Source organism: Asterias amurensis, chromosome 11 (assembly GCF_032118995.1).
Source record: "Asterias amurensis chromosome 11, ASM3211899v1".
Lineage (NCBI taxonomy): Eukaryota > Metazoa > Echinodermata > Asteroidea > Forcipulatida > Asteriidae > Asterias > Asterias amurensis.
Genome location: NC_092658.1, coordinates 4,284,307 through 4,304,944, shown reverse-complemented (window position 1 = coordinate 4,304,944; position 20,638 = coordinate 4,284,307). Strand labels below are relative to the sequence as shown.

General features: G+C 36.7%; 1 protein-coding gene and 1 pseudogene across 1 annotated transcript; both read left to right on the top strand.

Moving 5' to 3' along the window:
* Window positions 1-10,371: 10,371 nt before the first annotated feature.
* LOC139944132 (uncharacterized) lies at window positions 10,372-12,033 on the top strand (annotated as a pseudogene).
* Window positions 12,034-15,370: 3,337 nt separating this feature from the next.
* On the top strand, window positions 15,371-20,439 carry LOC139944131 (uncharacterized). The gene is made up of 3 exons (XM_071941094.1): window positions 15,371-15,437; window positions 17,323-17,535; window positions 19,618-20,439. The coding sequence occupies exons 1-3, from the start codon at window positions 15,371-15,373 to the stop codon at window positions 19,953-19,955; spliced, it is 618 nt and encodes a 205-aa protein (XP_071797195.1). The 3' UTR covers window positions 19,956-20,439.
* The last annotated feature ends 199 nt before the right edge of the window (window positions 20,440-20,638 follow it).

Here is a 20,638-nt window from a genome sequence, read left to right as displayed (position 1 = left end):
CAAATTCTAAACTTGAGGTCTCGAAATCAAATTCGTGGAAAATTACTTTTTTTTTCTCGAAAACTATGTCACTTCGGAGGGAGCCGTTTCTTATATTGTTTTATACTATCAACCTCTCCCCATTACTCGTTACCAAGTGAGGTTTTATGCTGATAATGTTTTTGTGTAATTACCAATAGTGTACACTGCCTACGGTAATGAATTAAAATTGTTTCTATAATAATACACAGCAATGGTTTGCTTGACGGGACAAGAACCGGATTCGAACGCCGCCCATAGATACCGGTGGGTCATCCCGGTGGAGGATCCCTGCAAGTGCACCGAGATTCGACCAGGTGGTATAAACACCCGTACACCCGGCCGCAACTTCAAAGTCATCTACTTTGATACCATTCTGATCAGCAACTCTCCAAGGGAGATCCGAAAATGGCTCAATTGCTCGGGTAAGAAATATTTTTTTTAATCAGAAATGTACAACAAAATGTGAGTTTTGAAAGGTTCACGAGTAAAATAGTACAGTGACCAATGCAGTGGATTAATCGGGCCATGGAAACTTTCGCCCGAAGACATACAATTTACAGGTGTGTTAATGAAAAAGGCAGCGGGCACCGCAACGAAATAATAGATGTTAATTCGCATCGGGGATAAAGAATTTTAAAGAATGATAACTGCCCCCAGACAAAGGTTTTGTTTTTGTGCCCAAAATAAAATGTCTTCTTATGAATATGGAATTTTCAATGTTTGACAGCTAGCACTCAACATTGTATAATTTGTATATGTTTTGGTGTGTTTTTATTTTTGTTTTTTTTTATTTTTTGGCGAATGCTTTGCCAGTAGCTCAAGTGAAGACTTCAACAACATCTTCGGGTATCAATGGTGAGCTGATGGGCAGTGTACCAGCTTCTCAATCGGCAATCACTGATGCAACCAGCAATGCGCCGGTAACCAGCGACCAAACGGTAATCAGCGACAAATCCGCAACCAGCGTTGAACCGGCAACCAACGAAAAACCGGCAACCAGCGAGAAACCGGCAACAAGCGAGAAACCGGTAACCACCGAGAAACCAGCAACCAGCGACAAACCGGTTACCACCTTCTCCTGCGACGGAAGAGTTAACGGTGGACTCTATCCCGACCCCTACGACTGTTCGATGTACTACCAATGTGACAATGGTAGAGCACATCACCTGTCCTGCGGACCTTATCTACACTTCACATTAACTGATCACACCAATGGTAATGGTGGTTGCGTGCAGCCAGTGAATGCGAATTGCAACTTGTAACAATTTATGCCACTTGGACATCAATATTGATATAATAAAAAGTACAGAAACAAACCAGCTTCTCCTGCATGGGTAGAGTTTATAACAAGCCATGGGGACCTGACCTACACTTTAAAGTCACCGGTGCAACCAATGGTTATTGTGCGTACCAAGAGCAAGCCAATTGCAACATGTAACAAGTCGTCATCATTTTGGTGATTAATGTATTACAGCGCTGTTTTATTTTCGGGTAAGCTCGAAACCTTTAATTATAGCTATGACTTACTGTGGATGTTGCGTGTTGACCGCAATTGAAATACGTTTCCTGATTGAAAAGTTTTTTTATAGTTTTTTTTTTTAGGGGGAGGGGGGTAGTTAGATGTTAACGATTTCTTTTTCAGATAGAAACACAGGTGATGTTTACCAATAACTTTGTTCCTGCAATTTCGTATCCTTGGAGCTGTACAAAATATACCTAGCATAAATCGTGGTATTTATACTGATGTGAAGAAGACATGGTATGGGACAGGTTTGGGCTTACTATGCTGGGTACTTGTTTGGTTTATTTTAAAAGTTGTTCCCCTAGAACTCATTTGCTTTTATGCTAAGCTAAGTTTTTGTGTTTAATCGTAGATACTAAATACACCGTCTTGTAACTTGTGTAAAAGGATCTTTAAAAATATCTCTGCAAGCTGATTTAACTCTCGAAAATCACTACACACAACGAGCCCAATGGTTGATTGTATGATGTGTTTACTGTGAACAAAATTAAGAGTTTACTTTAAAATTATTGAACTGAAATATTCATCAGCCATCTTGTATTTTTGAAAATTATATGAAAAATGTCTTGAGTGAGCGAAATTGTTTCCATATTTGGAAGTAAATTTTTCATTTTTATAATGTTGGTGTATAGACAAATAGGCTTAACCCATAAAACAAACATTGATATCCAAGATATGTAAATTTTGTTAATTGAGTATTTTCATATGGTTACACTGTAAATGAAATTGCTATAGGCTTTGAACGAAGGAGTCTTCAAAATATTTGTCAATTTCGGTGTACAAATATTGCAGTCACATTCGCACAGAATGTATTAATTCCGTGTTAATTTGTCCGCTCGCCACAACACGCCATTCCTAAGTTTCTCAAACATTTATTTTGTTGTTAGATTACTTTGAAACTAAAATGCGAATTTATTGAAATTTAATCACTATTTTTCCTAATTTATAGAAAAAGCTATGAGTCAATGAAACAAACTGGTTTGTCTTTAACATTAACCAACACTCTAGTCACCACAATACCTGGGTTGAGCGTGCGTTTGAAAGGAACAAAAGCACAATTATTGTGGTAGAGGGCGCTCTATAAAAATTCTGGCGGTACCAGTTCTAGTTTTTAAATATTTTTTGAACAATTTTTCTTGAGTGTTTGACTATTTTTTTTTCAGGAGTGCAGCTGTTTTAAAACTGAGGTTTAGTTTTTGCTGCAAATTTGTTGATGTGGGCAGCGTGATTTTTGAGGTACTACACTAAGACATATTCATACGGAATTGGTGTCAATGTGTGATGTATTCAACATTGCGTCGCAGACACACATACGTGTATAGACCTTTCTTTTGCAACGTCTGAGGCCGAGTTTTGCCAACCCAGGTTTGAAAACTATTCACATCGCTACTGTTTGTAACAATATTCCAAAAATATTCAAACATTGTGTTGATTTTTTTTAAAAACAAACAACTAATTATGAGAGGAATTTTAATTAATTCAAAGTTTGCAGAAATCGTGAATTTGGTTAAAACATCTGTTAGTACGATCGAGTGTTTTACATTCGGCCGACCATGCCAACCAAAAGGCGGTTTGTTTATCAATAAACAAAATACAAACTTGGAGTTTTCTTTTTGGAGCCTATGTCAACAGTCCCCCCCCCCCTCCCCCCCCCCAAAAAAAAAAAATCTCAAAAGAATCTCAAATCTGTCACTTAAGCCCCTTTCACATGAGAGCAATTTAGCAAGGGTCCCTTCCTAAATTGTAGCGTGGATGTAAGATTTTACAAAATGCACCTCGTGTGAAAGGACAATAATGTATAAGGAACAAAATACTCAGTGCCTTCAAACTGGTATTTATCGGCGGCTCATTGATTGTGTCCTTTTTAACTGGGTAGCATTCGTTCTTTGTTTAACCCCTTAGTTATATTACACTCACTTGTTTTATCTTGCTTTGTTTTGTATTTTATATTATTTTATATCATCATTGTAATATTTTATTATTGGTTTAAAGTTAAATTATTAAAGCCTATTTCTTTATTCTCTAATTTAACACACTCTCGTATTTGCTTGTTTGCTTGTTTACTTGATTTGTAGATTTTCTTTTCTGAGACACGAACCTATTTAATCGTTTCTGATTACACCATCACGTCTGTTTCTCAAACGTTCTAAGTAAACCTGCTCACCATAACGTTGAAAAGAGCATTTACAATCTTCGATACCAGACCGGCGGCCAAGGCCAGTACCTACGCCAAGTTTCTAATAAATATCGTTCGCTGTATTCATCGCGCATGCACTATTCAATTACGCCTCAACACCTCTTTTGTAAAAGGGTGATAACAGCGACAACCAACCCTTCACTCGGGAACCTTCAAGGCAATTTTCCTCTCTCTATTAAAAGATCTCTTGGTCTGTATAGCCGTCCCTGTTTAAATTCACATGAACTAAGGACGAATATTAAATGAGAACGAGAGTTAACGACACTCTATGAGTTATTGCAATGCGTTGGAGCCTGCCCTTAAAGATTCAAGATTTAACATTTGAGAAGATTCATTTAAAGATTCAAGATTTAACATTTGAGAAGTATTTATTGTCGTAATATACTCTTCTAAAATTAGGGATTAGGTAGGTAAGTAGTTAATTAAAAATTCAGTTATAATAATATATTGGAACAAATTATTATCTCATTTTATACCCCACACCTAACTTTGTCTGCTTTTCAGACCATGTCTGGTGTACCTTTTAAACAAACCAAATACTCCCTTTTGCGTTCAAACGCTGCTTCCGTTTTCGTATATTGTTTTGTTTAAACGCGACTTCATCTTTAACTGTTCGGCGGGCTGTCTATAGCACTAAAAATTGAAATGCTGCACTCCAGACACGTTTTTCAATTCACTTTGAAAATAATAAGCAATCATTGGCCATAATAAAATAGTAGCCTGTTGCACATGACGGCCTTTCAGTTATCAACACGTCACTTCACACCAAGGTGAGCTCCGAGTCACACGGAGAGGGGCGAGAATTCCAGACCGAGCATTAAGCAACTACAGCGGTATCTCAGATCCCTGTAAAACATGTCCGTTTTATTGCAACCCTTTGGAGTTGGGATTCTTTTGGCGCTGCTTTCAATCCACACAGATGGTGAGTTTGCTTTACTTGTTACGAAATATTATCTTATGTACAAAAGGCGCTCACTGATTTGGCGAACTAGTATTGTTACTAAACAGATAATCGTTCAATGAGATTCATAAAAAATAAAAAGCGAGAATCACGGTTTCGATGTCGGTGGTTTTTTTTTTACCAACTGCTTCAAATGCATTTTCCTAAACAAGTATGACAACACTGCGTCATGAGTACCTCCACTTTCGACTATTCATTTTGTTTTGTCAATTGTATGATGGGATTGCCCCCCCCCAAAAAAAAAAAAAAAAAAAAAAAAAAAAAAATAATAATAATAATAATAATAATAATAATAATAATAATAATAATAATAATAATAATAATAATAATAATAATAATAATAATAATAATAATAATAATAATAATAATAATAATAATAATAATAATAATAATAATAATAATAATAATAATAATAATAATAATAATAATAATAATAATAATAATAATAATAATAATAATAATAATAATAATAATAATAATAATAACAATAACAATAACAATAACAATAACAATAACAATAACAATAACAATAACAATAACAATAACAACAACAACAGCAACAGCAACAGCAACAGCAACAGCAACAGCAACAGCAACAGCAACAGCAACAGCAACAGCAACAGCAACAGCAACAGCAACAGCAACAGCAACAGCAACAGCAACAGCAACAGCAACAGCAACAGCAACAGCAACAGCAACAGCAACAGCAACAGCAACAGCAACAGCAACATTAACAGTAACAGTAACAGTAACAGTAACAGTAACAGTAACAGTAACAGTAACAGTAACAGTAACAGTAACAGTAACAGTAACAGTAACAGTAACAGTAACAGTAACAGTAACAGTAACAGTAACAGTAACAGTAACAGTAACAGTAACAGTAACAGTAACAGTAACAGTAACAGTAACAGTAACAGTAACAGTAACAGTAACAGTAACAGTAACAGTAACAGTAACAGTAACAGTAACAGTAACAGTAACAGTAACAGTAACAGTAACAGTAACAGTAACAGTAACAGTAACAGTAACAGTAACAGTAACAGTAACAGTAACAGTAACAGTAACAGTAACAGTAACATTAATATTAATAGTAATAATAATAATAATAATAATAATAATAATAATAATAATAATAATAATAATAATAATAATAATAATAATAATAATCGGTTCTCCACAACACTAGACCACAATTTTATAAATCATTTTTGTCAATTTGAATACACTCAATAAAAAAAAACTCCGGGCGGAGTCAGAATTGCCCCGAATGGTATGGTATATTAAAAATTGTTGATGGGTAAATTTTGAACCAGAACCCAGGTCAGAATTAAATATTGGTCACGCCCCTCGGTACCTGGATCTGGGTATCACTTTAAAAGGACCATCCGTAACACATTGGATTGATGTTTTTTCAATAGAGACAAAAGTTGTTTATTCGTTAATATTTTCCCCATGCAGCAATGGTTTGCTTGATGGGACAGGAACCGGATTCGAACGCCGCCCATAGATACCGATGGGTCATCCCGGTGGATGATCCCTGCAAGTGCACCGAGATTCGACCAGGTGGTATAAACACCCGTACACCCGGCCGCAACTTCAAAGTCATCTACTTTGATACCATTCTGATCAGCAACTCTCCAAAGGAGATCCGCAAATGGCTCAATTGCTCGGGTAAGAAATTCTTCGAAACATTGCATCGGACATGTACACATTTGGTAAATTGTCAGAGACAGTAGTCTCACCTGGTGTATCCCAACAAGCTTTGTGAAAATGTTGGCTCTTAGTTGCCAAGAAGAGAATATATAGTTTCAAGAGAAAAGTGAAGGAAACACAGTCACCCTTGTTGCACAATTGATCTGATTTAAACCCCTTTCTCAAAAACTACGTTACTCCAGAGGGAGCAGTTTCTTTTACGTCCAAATTTGGTGCTGAGTTTACGAAAATTGAAAATGCAAATCAAGATCTTTTCCGACTCTGTTCTGATTTCACAGATTCGTCCGTCCCGCCCAATGGGGAGCACACCACGACATTCGCAACCAGCGACCTGCCGGCAACCAGACCCCAAACCCCGTTCACTTGTAAGGGTAAGGTCGATGGAAAGTATTCGGACCCCTTCAACTGCGAGATGTACTACGAATGTAGCAATGGACGTGAATTTCATATATCCTGCCCGGAGACACTGCAATTCAACCAGGGGGAGGGACTGTGCCTCGTAGAAAATGATGGTAAATGCCAGCAGTCCTAACAATTTGTAAAGACACAGACAAGCAAATAAGACAGTTTGTGTCAATTTATAGAGAACTTTGTTTACATGGGAATTAATATCTTTCCCTTTGTAGTGCAAAGACAAGACACAAAATAGGCCCGATGATAAACATAAAAAAATATATATATAAAAACGAACTTGTACTTTTTCATAAAATGACCACTGCTGGCCGATAGGAGACCACTGCACTGGCCAAAATCCGTGTAGACTTCACCCAGAATGGGGCTCGAGACATTGAAGCAGTTGACCTGCTGGAAAGGAACACGTTGCATTGGATCGGTCGAGTTGGTCTTTGAAAAGCGTTTGTAGTCGTTTGTTAGGAAATGCATATGATTTATATTCAATTTTAAAAGTAGAATTTTATGATCAACACAAGTATCACTCGAAATTGCGTGGTTTTCCTTTTACCTCGTCGACAAACACGGTTGGCCATTTATGGGAGTCAAATAATGGCCGACCGTGGCAGTTCGCAAAGTAAAAGGAAAACCATTCAATTTCGAGGCAAATGTGTGTGGATCATTGAATTCTATGCATTTTATAACAAACGGTTATAAACGCTTTCAAGGCCTCGAGTTCCCCCCGTCATACCCCGTTTATACAGCACTACGACTTGACGAAGATAATTCCAATCACCCCGATCTCAACAAACTATCAAGTCGGGTATGATGACCGTCAAAGACGAGCAGTTTTTTTTTTTTTTTTTTTGCCAGTTGAAGACTCTGCCCAACTTTACTGCTTCTACGTAAAAAGTGTTTCTGACTCGCTACCAATACGATTACTGACGATTACATTAGTACGATAATGCGATACGATAATGTACGATAAAGTGTGACGTCAGATGTTCAGGCTAGGATCGTAGTAGTATGGTATAGTACATTCTTAAAGTTGCTATGTCAGATGTTTGGCCCCAAACATTAAAAAATAGATTTTTTTTTGAGTGAATGGTATAATTTCAAAGAGTATCACCCGCTCTAACGAAAAAAAGATTAACTTTTACTTTTAATGGTCAGGAACCATGACAAGAAACTAGAACGTTTCTTATAAAACACATAAGAATTGGTGATATATTGTCGGGATCCCGACAAAAACTAATTTTGAGCCCTTTATTTCACTGCTACTAATCATTGGCGGACTTTTTCGAGCAATGGCTCAAATGAAAGCTTGTAACTTTCTCGACCCCCATCAAAATACCTATTGAATTTTAAATCAAAATTTTGGGGTCAAATCGGCCAAAAATCTGACATAGAATTTTTTTTGTGACTTGGTTTCTTGCTTTTTGAAGCCATTTTTTACGTACAAAATTCTCGTTTTAAAATTGAGTTGCACCGCCTGTTTTCATACAAAACGACAGCTATGCTCTTCATTACACTGTACTGCTGCATTATGTCTGTCAATACTTTTCAGATAAGGCCGAAATAGACTGAATTTCAGAAGCCCTTCGGACTAATTATATATTCAAACCGAGGTCACGCATGAAAAACCACACCAACCCTCGCAGATATAACCCGGCAAATACACTTATTAACGCATGGGTTGCGGGTAGACTGGGTGTAGGGCGTTATAGCGGTTGGCATGACTTCCAAAACCCCGCAATAAACCACTTTTTAAAGGCATGGACACTATTCGTAATTCATCAAAATAATTATTAGCATAAAACCTTAATTGGTAATGAGTAATTGGGAGCTGTTGATAGTATACAACATTGTGGGAAACGGCTCCCTCTGGTAGTTTTCGAGAAAGAAGTAATTTTCCACGACGTTGATTTCGAGACCTCAGAATTAGAATTCGAGGTCTCGAAATCAACCATCTAAAAGCACGCAACTTCGTGTGACAAGGTTTTTTTTCATTCATTATTATCTCGCAACTTCGACGACCAATTGAGCTCAAATTTTCACAGGTTTGTTATTGTATGCATATGTTGAGGTACACCAAGTAAAAAGACTGGTCTTTGACAATTACCAATAGTGTCCAGTGCCTTTAAGCAAGTTGTAAGTCTGCTCACATTTTGTATTACTGCGGGTTTGAAATATATTTTCATGTGAACGAAAAGGCAATCTTCCCCCTTCTCCATCATGTAAAAATTTCCTGAAAAACATCCCTTGATTTAAAGTGAGCAGTGGTTGAAGCTGATTTTCTCCGATTGATGTAAAATAGTGCAATGCGAGAGTAAAAAGTGAAGTCAAACAGTAAACTCAGGAAATGAAACGCCCGGAAAATGTTCCCTCTTGCCGAGGCTTCTCTGGTGCAGGAATGTGGCACAGCTTGAATATTTCAAGAACTAAAAAAAAAATCATTTGTATACGCTCTAAATTGAGAAAGTAATTCGATGTTGTTAAAGACACTGGACACATTGGTAATTGTCAAAGACCGGTCTTCTCACTTGATGTATCTCAACATATGCATAAAATATCAAACCTATGAAAATTTGACCTCAATTAGTTGTCTCAAAGTTGCGAGATAACAATGGAAGAAAAACACTCTTGTCATGAAGTTGTGTGCTTTCAGATGCTTGATTTCGAAACCTCAAAATCTAATTTTGAGGTCTCGAAATCAAATTCTTGGAAACTTACTTCTTTCTCGAATACTACGTTACTTCAGAGGGAGCCGTTTCTTACAATGTTTTATACCAGCAACAGCTCTCCATTGCTAATTGTTACCAAGTAAATTTTATGATAACAATTATTTGGAGTAATTACCAATATTGTCCAGTGCCTTTAATGAACATTGTAAATTACATTTAAAAGGGGTTCATTGAAGAGACAGGCAAGTGGAAACATTAATTGGAAGGTTCCCCCCTTATCAACTAGTGCACCCCTTGTGTCCCCCTAACATACCCACGGTGCTTTCATGATGTGGATAGACTTTAGTTCATCTGCCTAAGGTTCCCATTGTTATGTTAATGGTCGGCATATAACGCCAGCAATTGAAGACTCGAAAATCATGAAAAAAAGTCGGGAAAAAAAATTGTTTCTCCAATGGCACTTGTTTATTTCTATGTATTTTAAGAAACCATCACTTTGATTTTGACCAATTTTAAGGTGTAATTTTAAGAGGTATTTTTAATCTCAGAGACCCCCAAAAGGTGACCAAATCAAATAACATGCGATAAATTATATGTCTCATTGCTATTATTAATACACACATCGTATCATTGCTGCATCGTATTATCTATAACTTTGACATACCATATTGGTGTCATGCTAGAAACGTGTGATTCATTTTACAGAGAACAACAATGTTTGAAGGTGTGGCCAGATTTCAGTATATCCTTTTCTATAATGTGTCCTAGTTCTTATGTTAATTGCTCTAAGCTGCTCAATAAAGAAGAAAAGGTAGACACGTCAGCAAGCTAATTGAATACTCGAGAACCAACATCATCAGATGACGGTTTTGCTGGAAGAAAAATGGCCGTGTTTCTGCAAGGCGCTTGTCTTTTGGGTTTTATTGCTGTGATTGCATCCTTTTCTGAAGGTAAGACTGGATATTATATTTATTGATGGGTCTGTTGATTCACTTTATTGAAAGTTCTCCTGTACTAAAGACACATCTAATATTGATGATGTTTGAAGAATTTGTTTACCAAAGCTTTATATTTTAGTACAAAACAACTGTTTACACGAGGCGTAAAAAAGTGCCGTTATCACACTCATGTTTTTTATTTAACCTTAAATGCATGGTGCTAACTATTGTTTTGTTAGTCCTCAACAATATACAACTTCTGACTAACTTGTTTTCAGCTAATTAAATTATAACATTGTTAGTATTACAAATTTAATAGTTAGTGCTGTTCTGACTTTTGCTAATTAGGGCATCACTTTGACTGGTTTATCAGTTTTTTTTTTTTTAATGATGACAAATCAGTCGAACAAAAATCACTAAAGCATAACGAGAAAACTTTTTTGTCAGTGGCGAATCAAAGACTAAAAGCTGATTCTGGTATGTTAACTTGATTGAATTATGCACAAATTACGTTTGAATGGGGCTCCAATTGAAAAAAACAAAACATTCCCGATTTTTTTTTATTATTCTCAAACAATTACTTATGCCGGAATATTACACGGTCATGCAAAATGAAACGAGAATTTGAGATAGTTAGACTAACAAATCGACGTTCGCCGCGGCAACGAGAACAAAAATAGTGGGAGAGCTTTGTGGATGCTATAACCACGACATCAATTATAATGACAAATAAAAAATGATACAATATTAAAGTTGTTAATTGGATTATTTTGAGATCGACAGTGACAAACTAGAGACATAAGTGGATGCTATAAAATAAATGGTCTTGGGATTGTTTCCATGCAGCAATGGTGTGCGAGATGGGACAGGAACCGGATTCGAACGCCACCCATAGATACCGATGGGTCATCCCGGTGGAGGATCCCTGCAAGTGCACCGAGATTCGACCAGGTGGTATAAACACCCGTACACCCGGCCGCAACTTCAAAGTCATCTACTTTGATACCATTCTGATCAGCAACTCTCCAAGGAAGATCCGCAAATGGCTCAATTGCTCGGGTAAGAAAAACTTCGAAACATTGCATCGGACATGTACACATTTGGTAAATTGTCAGAGACAGTAGTCTCACCTGGTGTATCCAAACAAGCTTTGTGAAAATGTTGGCTCTTAGTTGCCAAGAAGAGAATATATAGTTTCAAGAGAAAAGTGAAGGAAACACAGTCACCCTTGTTGCACAATTGATCTGATTTAAACCCCTTTCTCAAAAACTACGTTACTCCAGAGGGAGCAGTTTCTTTTACGTCCAAATTTGGTGCTGAGTTTACGAAAATTGAAAATGCAAATCAAGATCTTTTCCGACTCTGTTCTGATTTCACAGATTCGTCCGTCCCGCCCAACCAGCGACCTGCCGGCAACCAGACCCCAAACCCCGTTTACTTGTAAGGGTAAGGTCGATGGAAAGTATTCCGACCCCTTCAACTGCGAGATGTACTACGAATGTAGCAATGGATTTAAACATCATAGATTCTGCCCGGACACACTGCAATTCAACCAGGGGGAGGGACAGTGCCTTTTAGAAAATGATGGTAAATGCCAGCAGTCCTAACAATTTGTAAAGACACAGACAAGCAAATAAGACAGTTTGTGTCAATTTATAGAGAACTTTGTTTACATGGGAATTAATATCTTTCCCTTTGTAGTGCAAAGACAAGACACAAAATAGGCCCGATGATAAACATAAAAAATATATATATAAAAACGAACTTGTACTTTTTCATAAAATGACCACTGCTGGCCGATAGGTGACCACTGCACTGGCCAAAATCCGTGTAGACTTCACCCAGAATGGGGCTCGAGACATTGAAGCAGTTGACCTGCTGGAAAGGAACAAATTGCGTTTGTAGTCGTTTGTTATGAAATGCATATGATTTATATTCTATTTTAAAAGTAGAATTTTATGATCAACACAAGTATCACTCGAAATTGCGTGGTTTTCCTTTTACCTTGTCGACAAACACGGTTGGCCATTTATGGGAGACAAATAATGGCCGACCGTGGCAGTTCGCAAAGTGAAAAGGAAAACCATTCAATTTCGAGGCAAATGTGTGTGGATCATTGAATTCTACGTTTAAAACATCTTTCTAACCATATGCATTTTATAACAAACGGTTATTTAACGCTTTCAAGGCCTCGAGTTTCCCCCGTCATACCCCGTTTATACAGCACTACGACCTGACGAAGATAATGCCAATCACCCCGATCTCAACAAACTATCAAGTCGGGTATGATGAACGTCAAAGTCAAGCAGGTTTTTTTTTTTTTTGCAAATTGAAGACTCCGCCCAACTTTACTGCTTCTACGTAAAAAGTGTTTCTGACTCGCTATGATTACTGACGATTACATTAGTACGATAATGCGATACGATAATGTACGATAAAGTGTGACGTCAGATGTTCAGGCTAGGATCGTATAGTATGGTATAGTACACTCTTAAAGTTGCTATGTCAGATTTTTGGCCCCAAACATTAAAAATAGATTTTTTTTGAGTGAATGGTATATTTCAAAGAGTATCACCCGCTCTAACGAAAAAAAGTTTAACTTTTACTTTTAATGCTTTCTACCACCATAATCTCTACACCGTGTAAATTTAATGTAAATCTGTGGACATTGTGGTGTTTTTTTTTTTGTCCTACAAAGTACAAAAAGTACCCAAACAAACATTATTAAGCCGTCATGTGTGAACTATCATGGTAAAAGGGAACATATTATTTCATATGAAATCAAATGAATGTATCTGATGGGTGTTGCTTATGAAGTGTCGAATAAAATGTCATGTATCATTTTCTTGTATTGTACATGTGAGCTTTATGTGACATTATTTTGACCAGCAATAAAGGCAGTGGACTCTATTGGTAATTACTCAAAATAATTCTTATCATAAAACCTTACGGCTCCCTCTGATGTAATGTAGTTTTTGAGAAAGAATTATTTTCCACGAATTTGATTTCGAGACCTCAGAATTAAAATTTTGAGGTCTCGAAATCAAGCATCTGAGGGAAAGCACACAACTTTGTTTGACAAGGGTGTTTTTTCTTTCATTATTATCTCGCAACTTCGACGTCCAATTGAGCTCAAATTTTTACAGGTTTGTTATTTTATGTATATGTTGAGATACATTAACTGTGAAGGCTAGTCTTCGACAATTATCAATAGTGTCCAGTGTCTTTAAAGGAACGTTACAGAGTTGGTGAGAAACAAAATTCGTGAAGATCACAGGTTTACATAAAACTAACACGTGCTAATGGTGATGATAGTAGAAAACATCTCTTGCAGTATTTCTCTTTGAAATTTCATAATTGATGAGAAATAAATAATCTATAATTTTGCGTTTGGAGTTTATTGCTCAGTGAGCGTTTTATTCATTTTTAGGATCATCCGATCCTATATCAATGGTAGTCTGTAAACTATAATCCCTACAATATTTTTGAGACGCTAGCTAGGTGGCAGCAGACTTTAATCAGGTAAATAACTTGTGCGCACGATCAGCAGTAAGTTAACAATAGAAACGTACCCATCCAAGACCCTTTTCGAAACCACGGCTTCGGCTCCGGATTTGGCTCGCAGGCTTGCTTGGCCCCGCGGTTGTTCTGAAAACTGCGCGTACATGATCAGGGCTTCAGACGAGCAAAGAAGACTTGTTTCGAAAAGAGCCCTAGATGCAACCCAAGCATTCCACATTCTTCCGTTGATCCACTTGTTTATTGATTGCAATGTGAGACTTCATCCAACCCGTGTTGTTGTTGTTCCAGTTTCTGTGTTTATGGCTCGTTGAGTTTTCCAATAATTTGTTTTAGTCAAATGCAACTCGATGTACATTACACAATCTAGGTTAATAATCGAAGGCGAAAATCATCGGACATTATTAAGCTTTGAAGGCGAATGGCATTTTTTGAAGGCGGTTTTTTTATTTCTTTATCATACTCTGATTGCCTGCCTTTCCCAAGGTAAGAATGAGTTATACCGCAATATGTGTTCCGGAAACATTGCTATATCGGTCGATTAATTAGAATCGAGGATTAAAGCGTCTGGGTACTTTTTACACAATGTGCACAGATTGACATAATACTTGAACAGATGATGTACATTGAAGATAATGATGGTAGAAAGCTTCCCTTAAAATATTACTCGCTGTGGTGCTGTAGTTTTTGAAAAATGAGTAAAACAGTTTCACAAAAATTATTTTAGTCTCAGTATGTAACATGTAGAAAAAATAATTCTCGTCTCACTAAGAGTGGGGCGGAAATTATAAACAAGTAAATAAAGTCAAGTTTGCATTTGTGAATTAATTCGTATGTTAATGTTAATTCGAACGTTGCGTGCGAGGATGTCAACAGGAAAATTTCTTTGACAAACAAGGCAAAATTTGCATTACAATACATTCTGTTTGGTTCAATTCTTGTTAACGATAATTCGAACGTCGTTAAGTTAACTGCATGGTCGAAGGCGGCACTGAACAGGCAAATTGTTTTCGCTTGAAAAAAGGCAGTTGTTTCTGCCAGGCACATGTTTTTTAATTTCAATTCAGACCACAAATTTTTTCTACAAGCAGTGACTCTTACGGTTTGCTATGTTCATTATGGTATCCCGGAAATATTACTAATAGTTATTCATGAAAAGGGTATTTTTTCCCCTTTAAGAAATATACATACTTAATTGTTTGTTTTGGACATGACTTGTGTTTCCATAGTGAAATTCTGTAAGTTTTAATTTACCGATAACAGAATATTTTTAATAAGTAGCCACATTTCGACCTATAGGCATGTTGTTCCTACGTTTCAGTTTTGTCTTAATGGTTCGTTAGTTTCCTAAATGCTCGGCGTACTGTAATATTTAGGTGAGCAATCGAAGGTAAGAAATCACAGAGAAATTTTGCTTGAAGCAAAATGGCAGTGTTTTTGGAAGGCGCTTGTATTTTGATTTATCTTACTGTGAATGTTCACCTTTCCCAAGGTAAGACTGGATTTTATTTCATTTTGCTTGATCTTTAGTTTAGCAAGATACTCTCCTAATGTTAACGATTTATGAAGTCACAGACTTAACATTATAATATATAGACAACGTACTAAAATAATGTGCTCAATGTTGTTAGGTTTGAAACTTTGCATGGTGGAAATACGATATGGAAAGGTTTGCGGTAACACCATTTAATGACTATCTCTACTTTTTTTTTTTTTTTTTTTTTCATTCTTTTTTTTTTACTTCGGACAAGCAAAACAATAAAACAAGCACAGGACGTCCAGGGAAGGGCAAAAGTTTAAAAAAAAACTGTCATCAAAAATGATGTGCCTCCCAGACCTAGCTCATAAAAATACACATTATATATAGGTTTTCTTGGCCAATTTCGGAAAAAGAGCGGCCAATTTAACCATCAAGCTATTCTATTTCGCGCGAAATCGAATGCTACTGAAAGGGTCATTCGATTTCGTTTTATGATTAGTCAAATGTAATGTTGCGTCGTTCGATTTAACAAAATAATCATTCAATTTAACAATTCATCAAAGCAGTGTTCAAATTCGCAGTCGCTTCTTGAGGCGTGTGTGTCTCGAAAAAGAATGACGACACATTAAATTGAACATAGTGCTAAAGGAATTTGACTCGACTCAAAACGAAATTGAATGGCCGAATTCTGAATTTGAAACGCAGTAACAACTAGAGAACAGCTTTAACTCGAACGCATGAAAATGAAATTGGCTGCTCATTTGCCGAATTTGACCGAGAAAACTATACTATACATTAAACATTCTAAAATTGCAATAAGAATTTAAACAAAAGATGACATATAGTATGCCTAACACCCAGACCTGCTTGAACGTCCTCATCCCATTGTTCTAAAATTCATTGCATAATTGTCTTTGGTTAATGACTATATTTGTGATTTCTTGGTAAGATTTATTGTTCTTGACATATGTACCTCCTTTTCGATTGTTATTAGAGTCGAGCAAAGAAGTAGAGCAAACATTGAGAAACATTGTGCCATATTACTTCTCTCGCAAAGAAGAATGGAACAAAATTAAGTCCCTGTACCCACATTTTTGTTCAAATTGATTAAATTGTAATCTGTTCAAATGTATTACCAAATTACCTGAAAACTATTGTTGGAAATCATGCTAAAGATCCCGGTACAGATTTTACCAGATTCCGGATAATTTATGTGTCCATACAATTGATTCGAATCTACGCAGAATCCGGTACTAAATCCAATCCAGCAATTGGAAAGGCCACCAGGATTAAAACTATTTTTCACGATCTATTCACAAATTAACACTTTCAAAAAATAGCTATGCTCGTTTGAAAAGGGGAGTAGAACCAACGAACTACTGTTTCCATCTAAACATTAAGAGTTAAAACAAAAAACTAACTATATGCTGTATTGTAATGTTCTTGACCCTTTCTTGTTTGAGAAAAGCGGGCGTCAATTTGCTAAGTATTTTTACCTGGACAAGATCAAATTGGATCGAATTAGCGATTTTGTGCATCACTGTTTGATACCAGAGCTACATTGTTAAGACGAAAACTGAATCAATCTTTTATCAATTTCAAAAACTAAAAGACCATTGAAAGAAACAACAAGACCAATAGAGGTGGTTAAAAAAAATGTTTAAAACAAATCAATGTTCAAGTATATTTTAATCCTCATGTTTGTTTGTTTTTTGTTTTGTTTTTAAATTGTAAAATCTTTTTACTCTGACTGTTTTGTTTTTTTAAAGTAACTTTTTCCTTTTTGCTTTCTTATTTTATTACACTGGCCCTTACGTAAAACAGTGCTTGTGTTGATTTTTGTATCATGTATAAGGATCTTTAAATAAATAAATACATACAAATTTCTTCCATGCAGCAATGGTGTGCGAGATGGGTCAAGAACCGGATTCGAACGCCGCCCATAGATACCGATGGGTCATCCCGGTGGAGGATCCCTGCAAGTGCACCGAGATTCGACCAGGTGGTATAAACACCCGTACACCCGGCCGCCATTTCAAAGTCATCTACTTTGATACCATTCTGATCAGCAACTCTCCAAAGGAGATCCGAAAATGGCTCAACTGCCCTGGTAAGAAATTCTTATTGCATCGAAAATGTAAATTGTAAAAGGCATAAGAAGACACATTTAAAGACACTGGACACTATTGGTTATTTTCAAAGACCAGTCTTCTCACTTGGTGCATCTCAACATTATGCATAAAATAACAAACCTGTGAAAATTTGAGCTCAATTGGTCATCGAAGTTGCGAGAGAACAATAAAAGAAAAAACACCCTTGTGACACGAAATTATGGGCTTTTCAGATGGTTGATTTCGAGACCACAAAATCTAATTCTGAGGTCTCCAAATCAAATTCGTCGAAAATTACTTCTTTTTTAAAAAACATGTTACTTCACAGAGGGGGCCGTTTCTCACAATGTTTTATACCATCAACAGCTTCCCCATTACTCCATAGCAAGGTTTTATGCTAATATTTATACCAAAAGTGTACACTGCCTTTAATATTATTTGTCAGAGACTAGTATTCTCACTTTGTGCTTGCATTACTTTGTGTGCTTTCATCAGATGCCTACAAAGGCTTAAGGACGGAAGTATTTCTTTTTTTTTTCTCAAATACTACGTTACTTCAGAGGGAGCCATTTCTCACAACGTGTTATACTATCCACAGCAGACTGCTCTCCATTGCCCGTTATAAGTTTTTATGCCATCCATTATTTTGAGTAGTTACCATTAGTGTCCAATGCATTGATGTCAGGAAGTGGCTTGTGGATCATGTTTCATTGGTGAAAACAAACTAGGTTTTTAAAGGCAGTACTGTTTCATGAAGCTGTGAGTGGGAGTGCTATCCGACTTGTTTGAGAACGTAAATGGGGAAATGTAATAAATCCACCTCACGATATGAATTTTGGAATGACAACATCTTGAATGTACATGTCCAACTTTCAAAATACAACACTGGTGACAGAGCAACATATTTACTCCACCGACTCAAATCCCTTCCTACATGTGGACCCGTTTGATAGAAGAGCGGATTTGAATAAAACAGAGAAAGTAAATGTTTTGTAGGGGTTTGATGCCTTTTGAGGCCGATGTATCATTAAGTTATCCCGGACAAATAATGAAAGACTCATGACACAAAGTATTTGTTGTTCGCTGTCTAGCACGGACAGGGTCAAAATTTATTTCTCTCAATTTTACTCTTTCGTTCAACAGAAAACATTTCAACAATGAAAGGAGGCAGCCAACTCAAAAGGTTAAAACAAAAGTGGACAAAATGCCACTACACACAATTCTTTACCTCCAGTGATAATACTTGAGGATCTTCCTGATGTCTACCAGGAGTCTAAGAATTATTCAATTCAAATAAGTTCGCCGCGGACTTACAATACACATTGCATCCCAATAAACGGGTTTGGAAGTGTCTACTCCAAAGCACTGACTCCACCACACGGTGTCTATTACCGGTGAAGCCAAAGGGACCTGGCAATAAAAACAAGCATGCACATGAGATTTAATGGCTGACACCTTAATTCTTGTCTCTTGTTATAAGTACACATGGATACATAATACATCACCTGCTCCGAGCGTCTGCCGAAGCATTTCTCATAGGAGTCTACCTGAAAGAAACTATGAATTCAAGCTAATTATTTATATTTTATCATAATTTAAGTCAGTTTTTACAAACCACCTTTTCCCCACATATCATTTAATCACTGGTTAGCATTGTAACTATTTTGCAGAGAACAACCTTAATCCAGATTTTAATGTATCATCGTCGAGGGTGATATTATCAATTGCTGATATAAATGTGTCTTTATTATGGGAGAGGTGGGTGGGGAGAAAAATTATTTTGACCCTCTCTATCCGTTGCCGAGACAGAGAGTGAACTGCAACAATGCTTACCGAAGCGTTATCGACCTACACGCCGGTTGTGATTGGTCCTTCAAATTGATAGAACCTTTAAAACACGCATCATGATTAGTCCAGACCGTGCGTCTCCAAAACAAGGAGACAATCAGGCCTAGCGGACCGGATCACTATTTGCCGTGGATAAATGAGTTTTTCTTCGATGCTCGAAATAAAACTTTATTATTTCTTGAAATACATTAGATTGTAAATTCTCAAAATATTGAAATGTGTATGTTTTACAGATGCTTCTCAGGACAATAGAGTGCAAACTGAGTTGCCTGACATATCAACTATTCAGTCGGCAGCTATTACTACTCGACCAACCAGCATAGCACTGGCAACCAGCGGCATACCGGCAACCAGTGATATACTGGCAACCAGCGACAAACCTGTAACCAGCTTCTCCTGCTTGGGTAGAGTTAACGGTGGACACTATCCCGACCCCTACAACTGTTCGATGTTCTACCAATGCGACAATCGTGCAGCAATTCACAAGACCTGCCCACCTGGCACACACTTCCCAACTCATGGAAATATCAGTACTTGCATGTGGCCACGGGATGCAGATTGCAACTTGTAACAAGTTGTCATTTTGGTGATCAATGTAAATAAATCAGAGAAAACTGCAAACTGCAAAACTGCCCTAACCTATATATGGACACCTTATCAACTTTTCAGACGGCAGTCAACACTACGATTAGAATCGACAAATGCACCGGCAGGCGGCAACCAGTGACAAACCTTTTTGTCATCAAAAGTTCCAGTGGCCTTCACTGCTAAAAAACATTACCTAAAAAAAGGGTATGGGTACTTTTTGTGGGACTAAAAACACAATGTCCACAGCTTTACATTTAACTTAAATCGTTTGAAGATAAAGATGGTAGAAAGCTTCACTGGAAATAATACTTGCTAAGATGCTGTCCTTTTTGAGAAATGAGTCAAACAAAACAATGTCATAAAAATAATGTTTGTCTCAGTGATCATGAGACGAAATTATTTTAGCAAAAACGTATTTTCATGACATTTTTTTACCCATTTAAAAAAAAACTACAGCACCTCAGCAACTACAGGCACCTCAGCAACTACAAAAAGCATAACAATCCTTTAAGACAATTCAATTTTTTTTTTTTTTTAATATTACCCATATCGCTGATAATTGTGCTAACCTAAATTAAAACTTTGACACAAAAACAGTGTTCTTAATGATAAGTGTTAAAAGAACTGTTTGAACATTTCTCCGTTTTTCTGTAGTCCCAGCTCAGC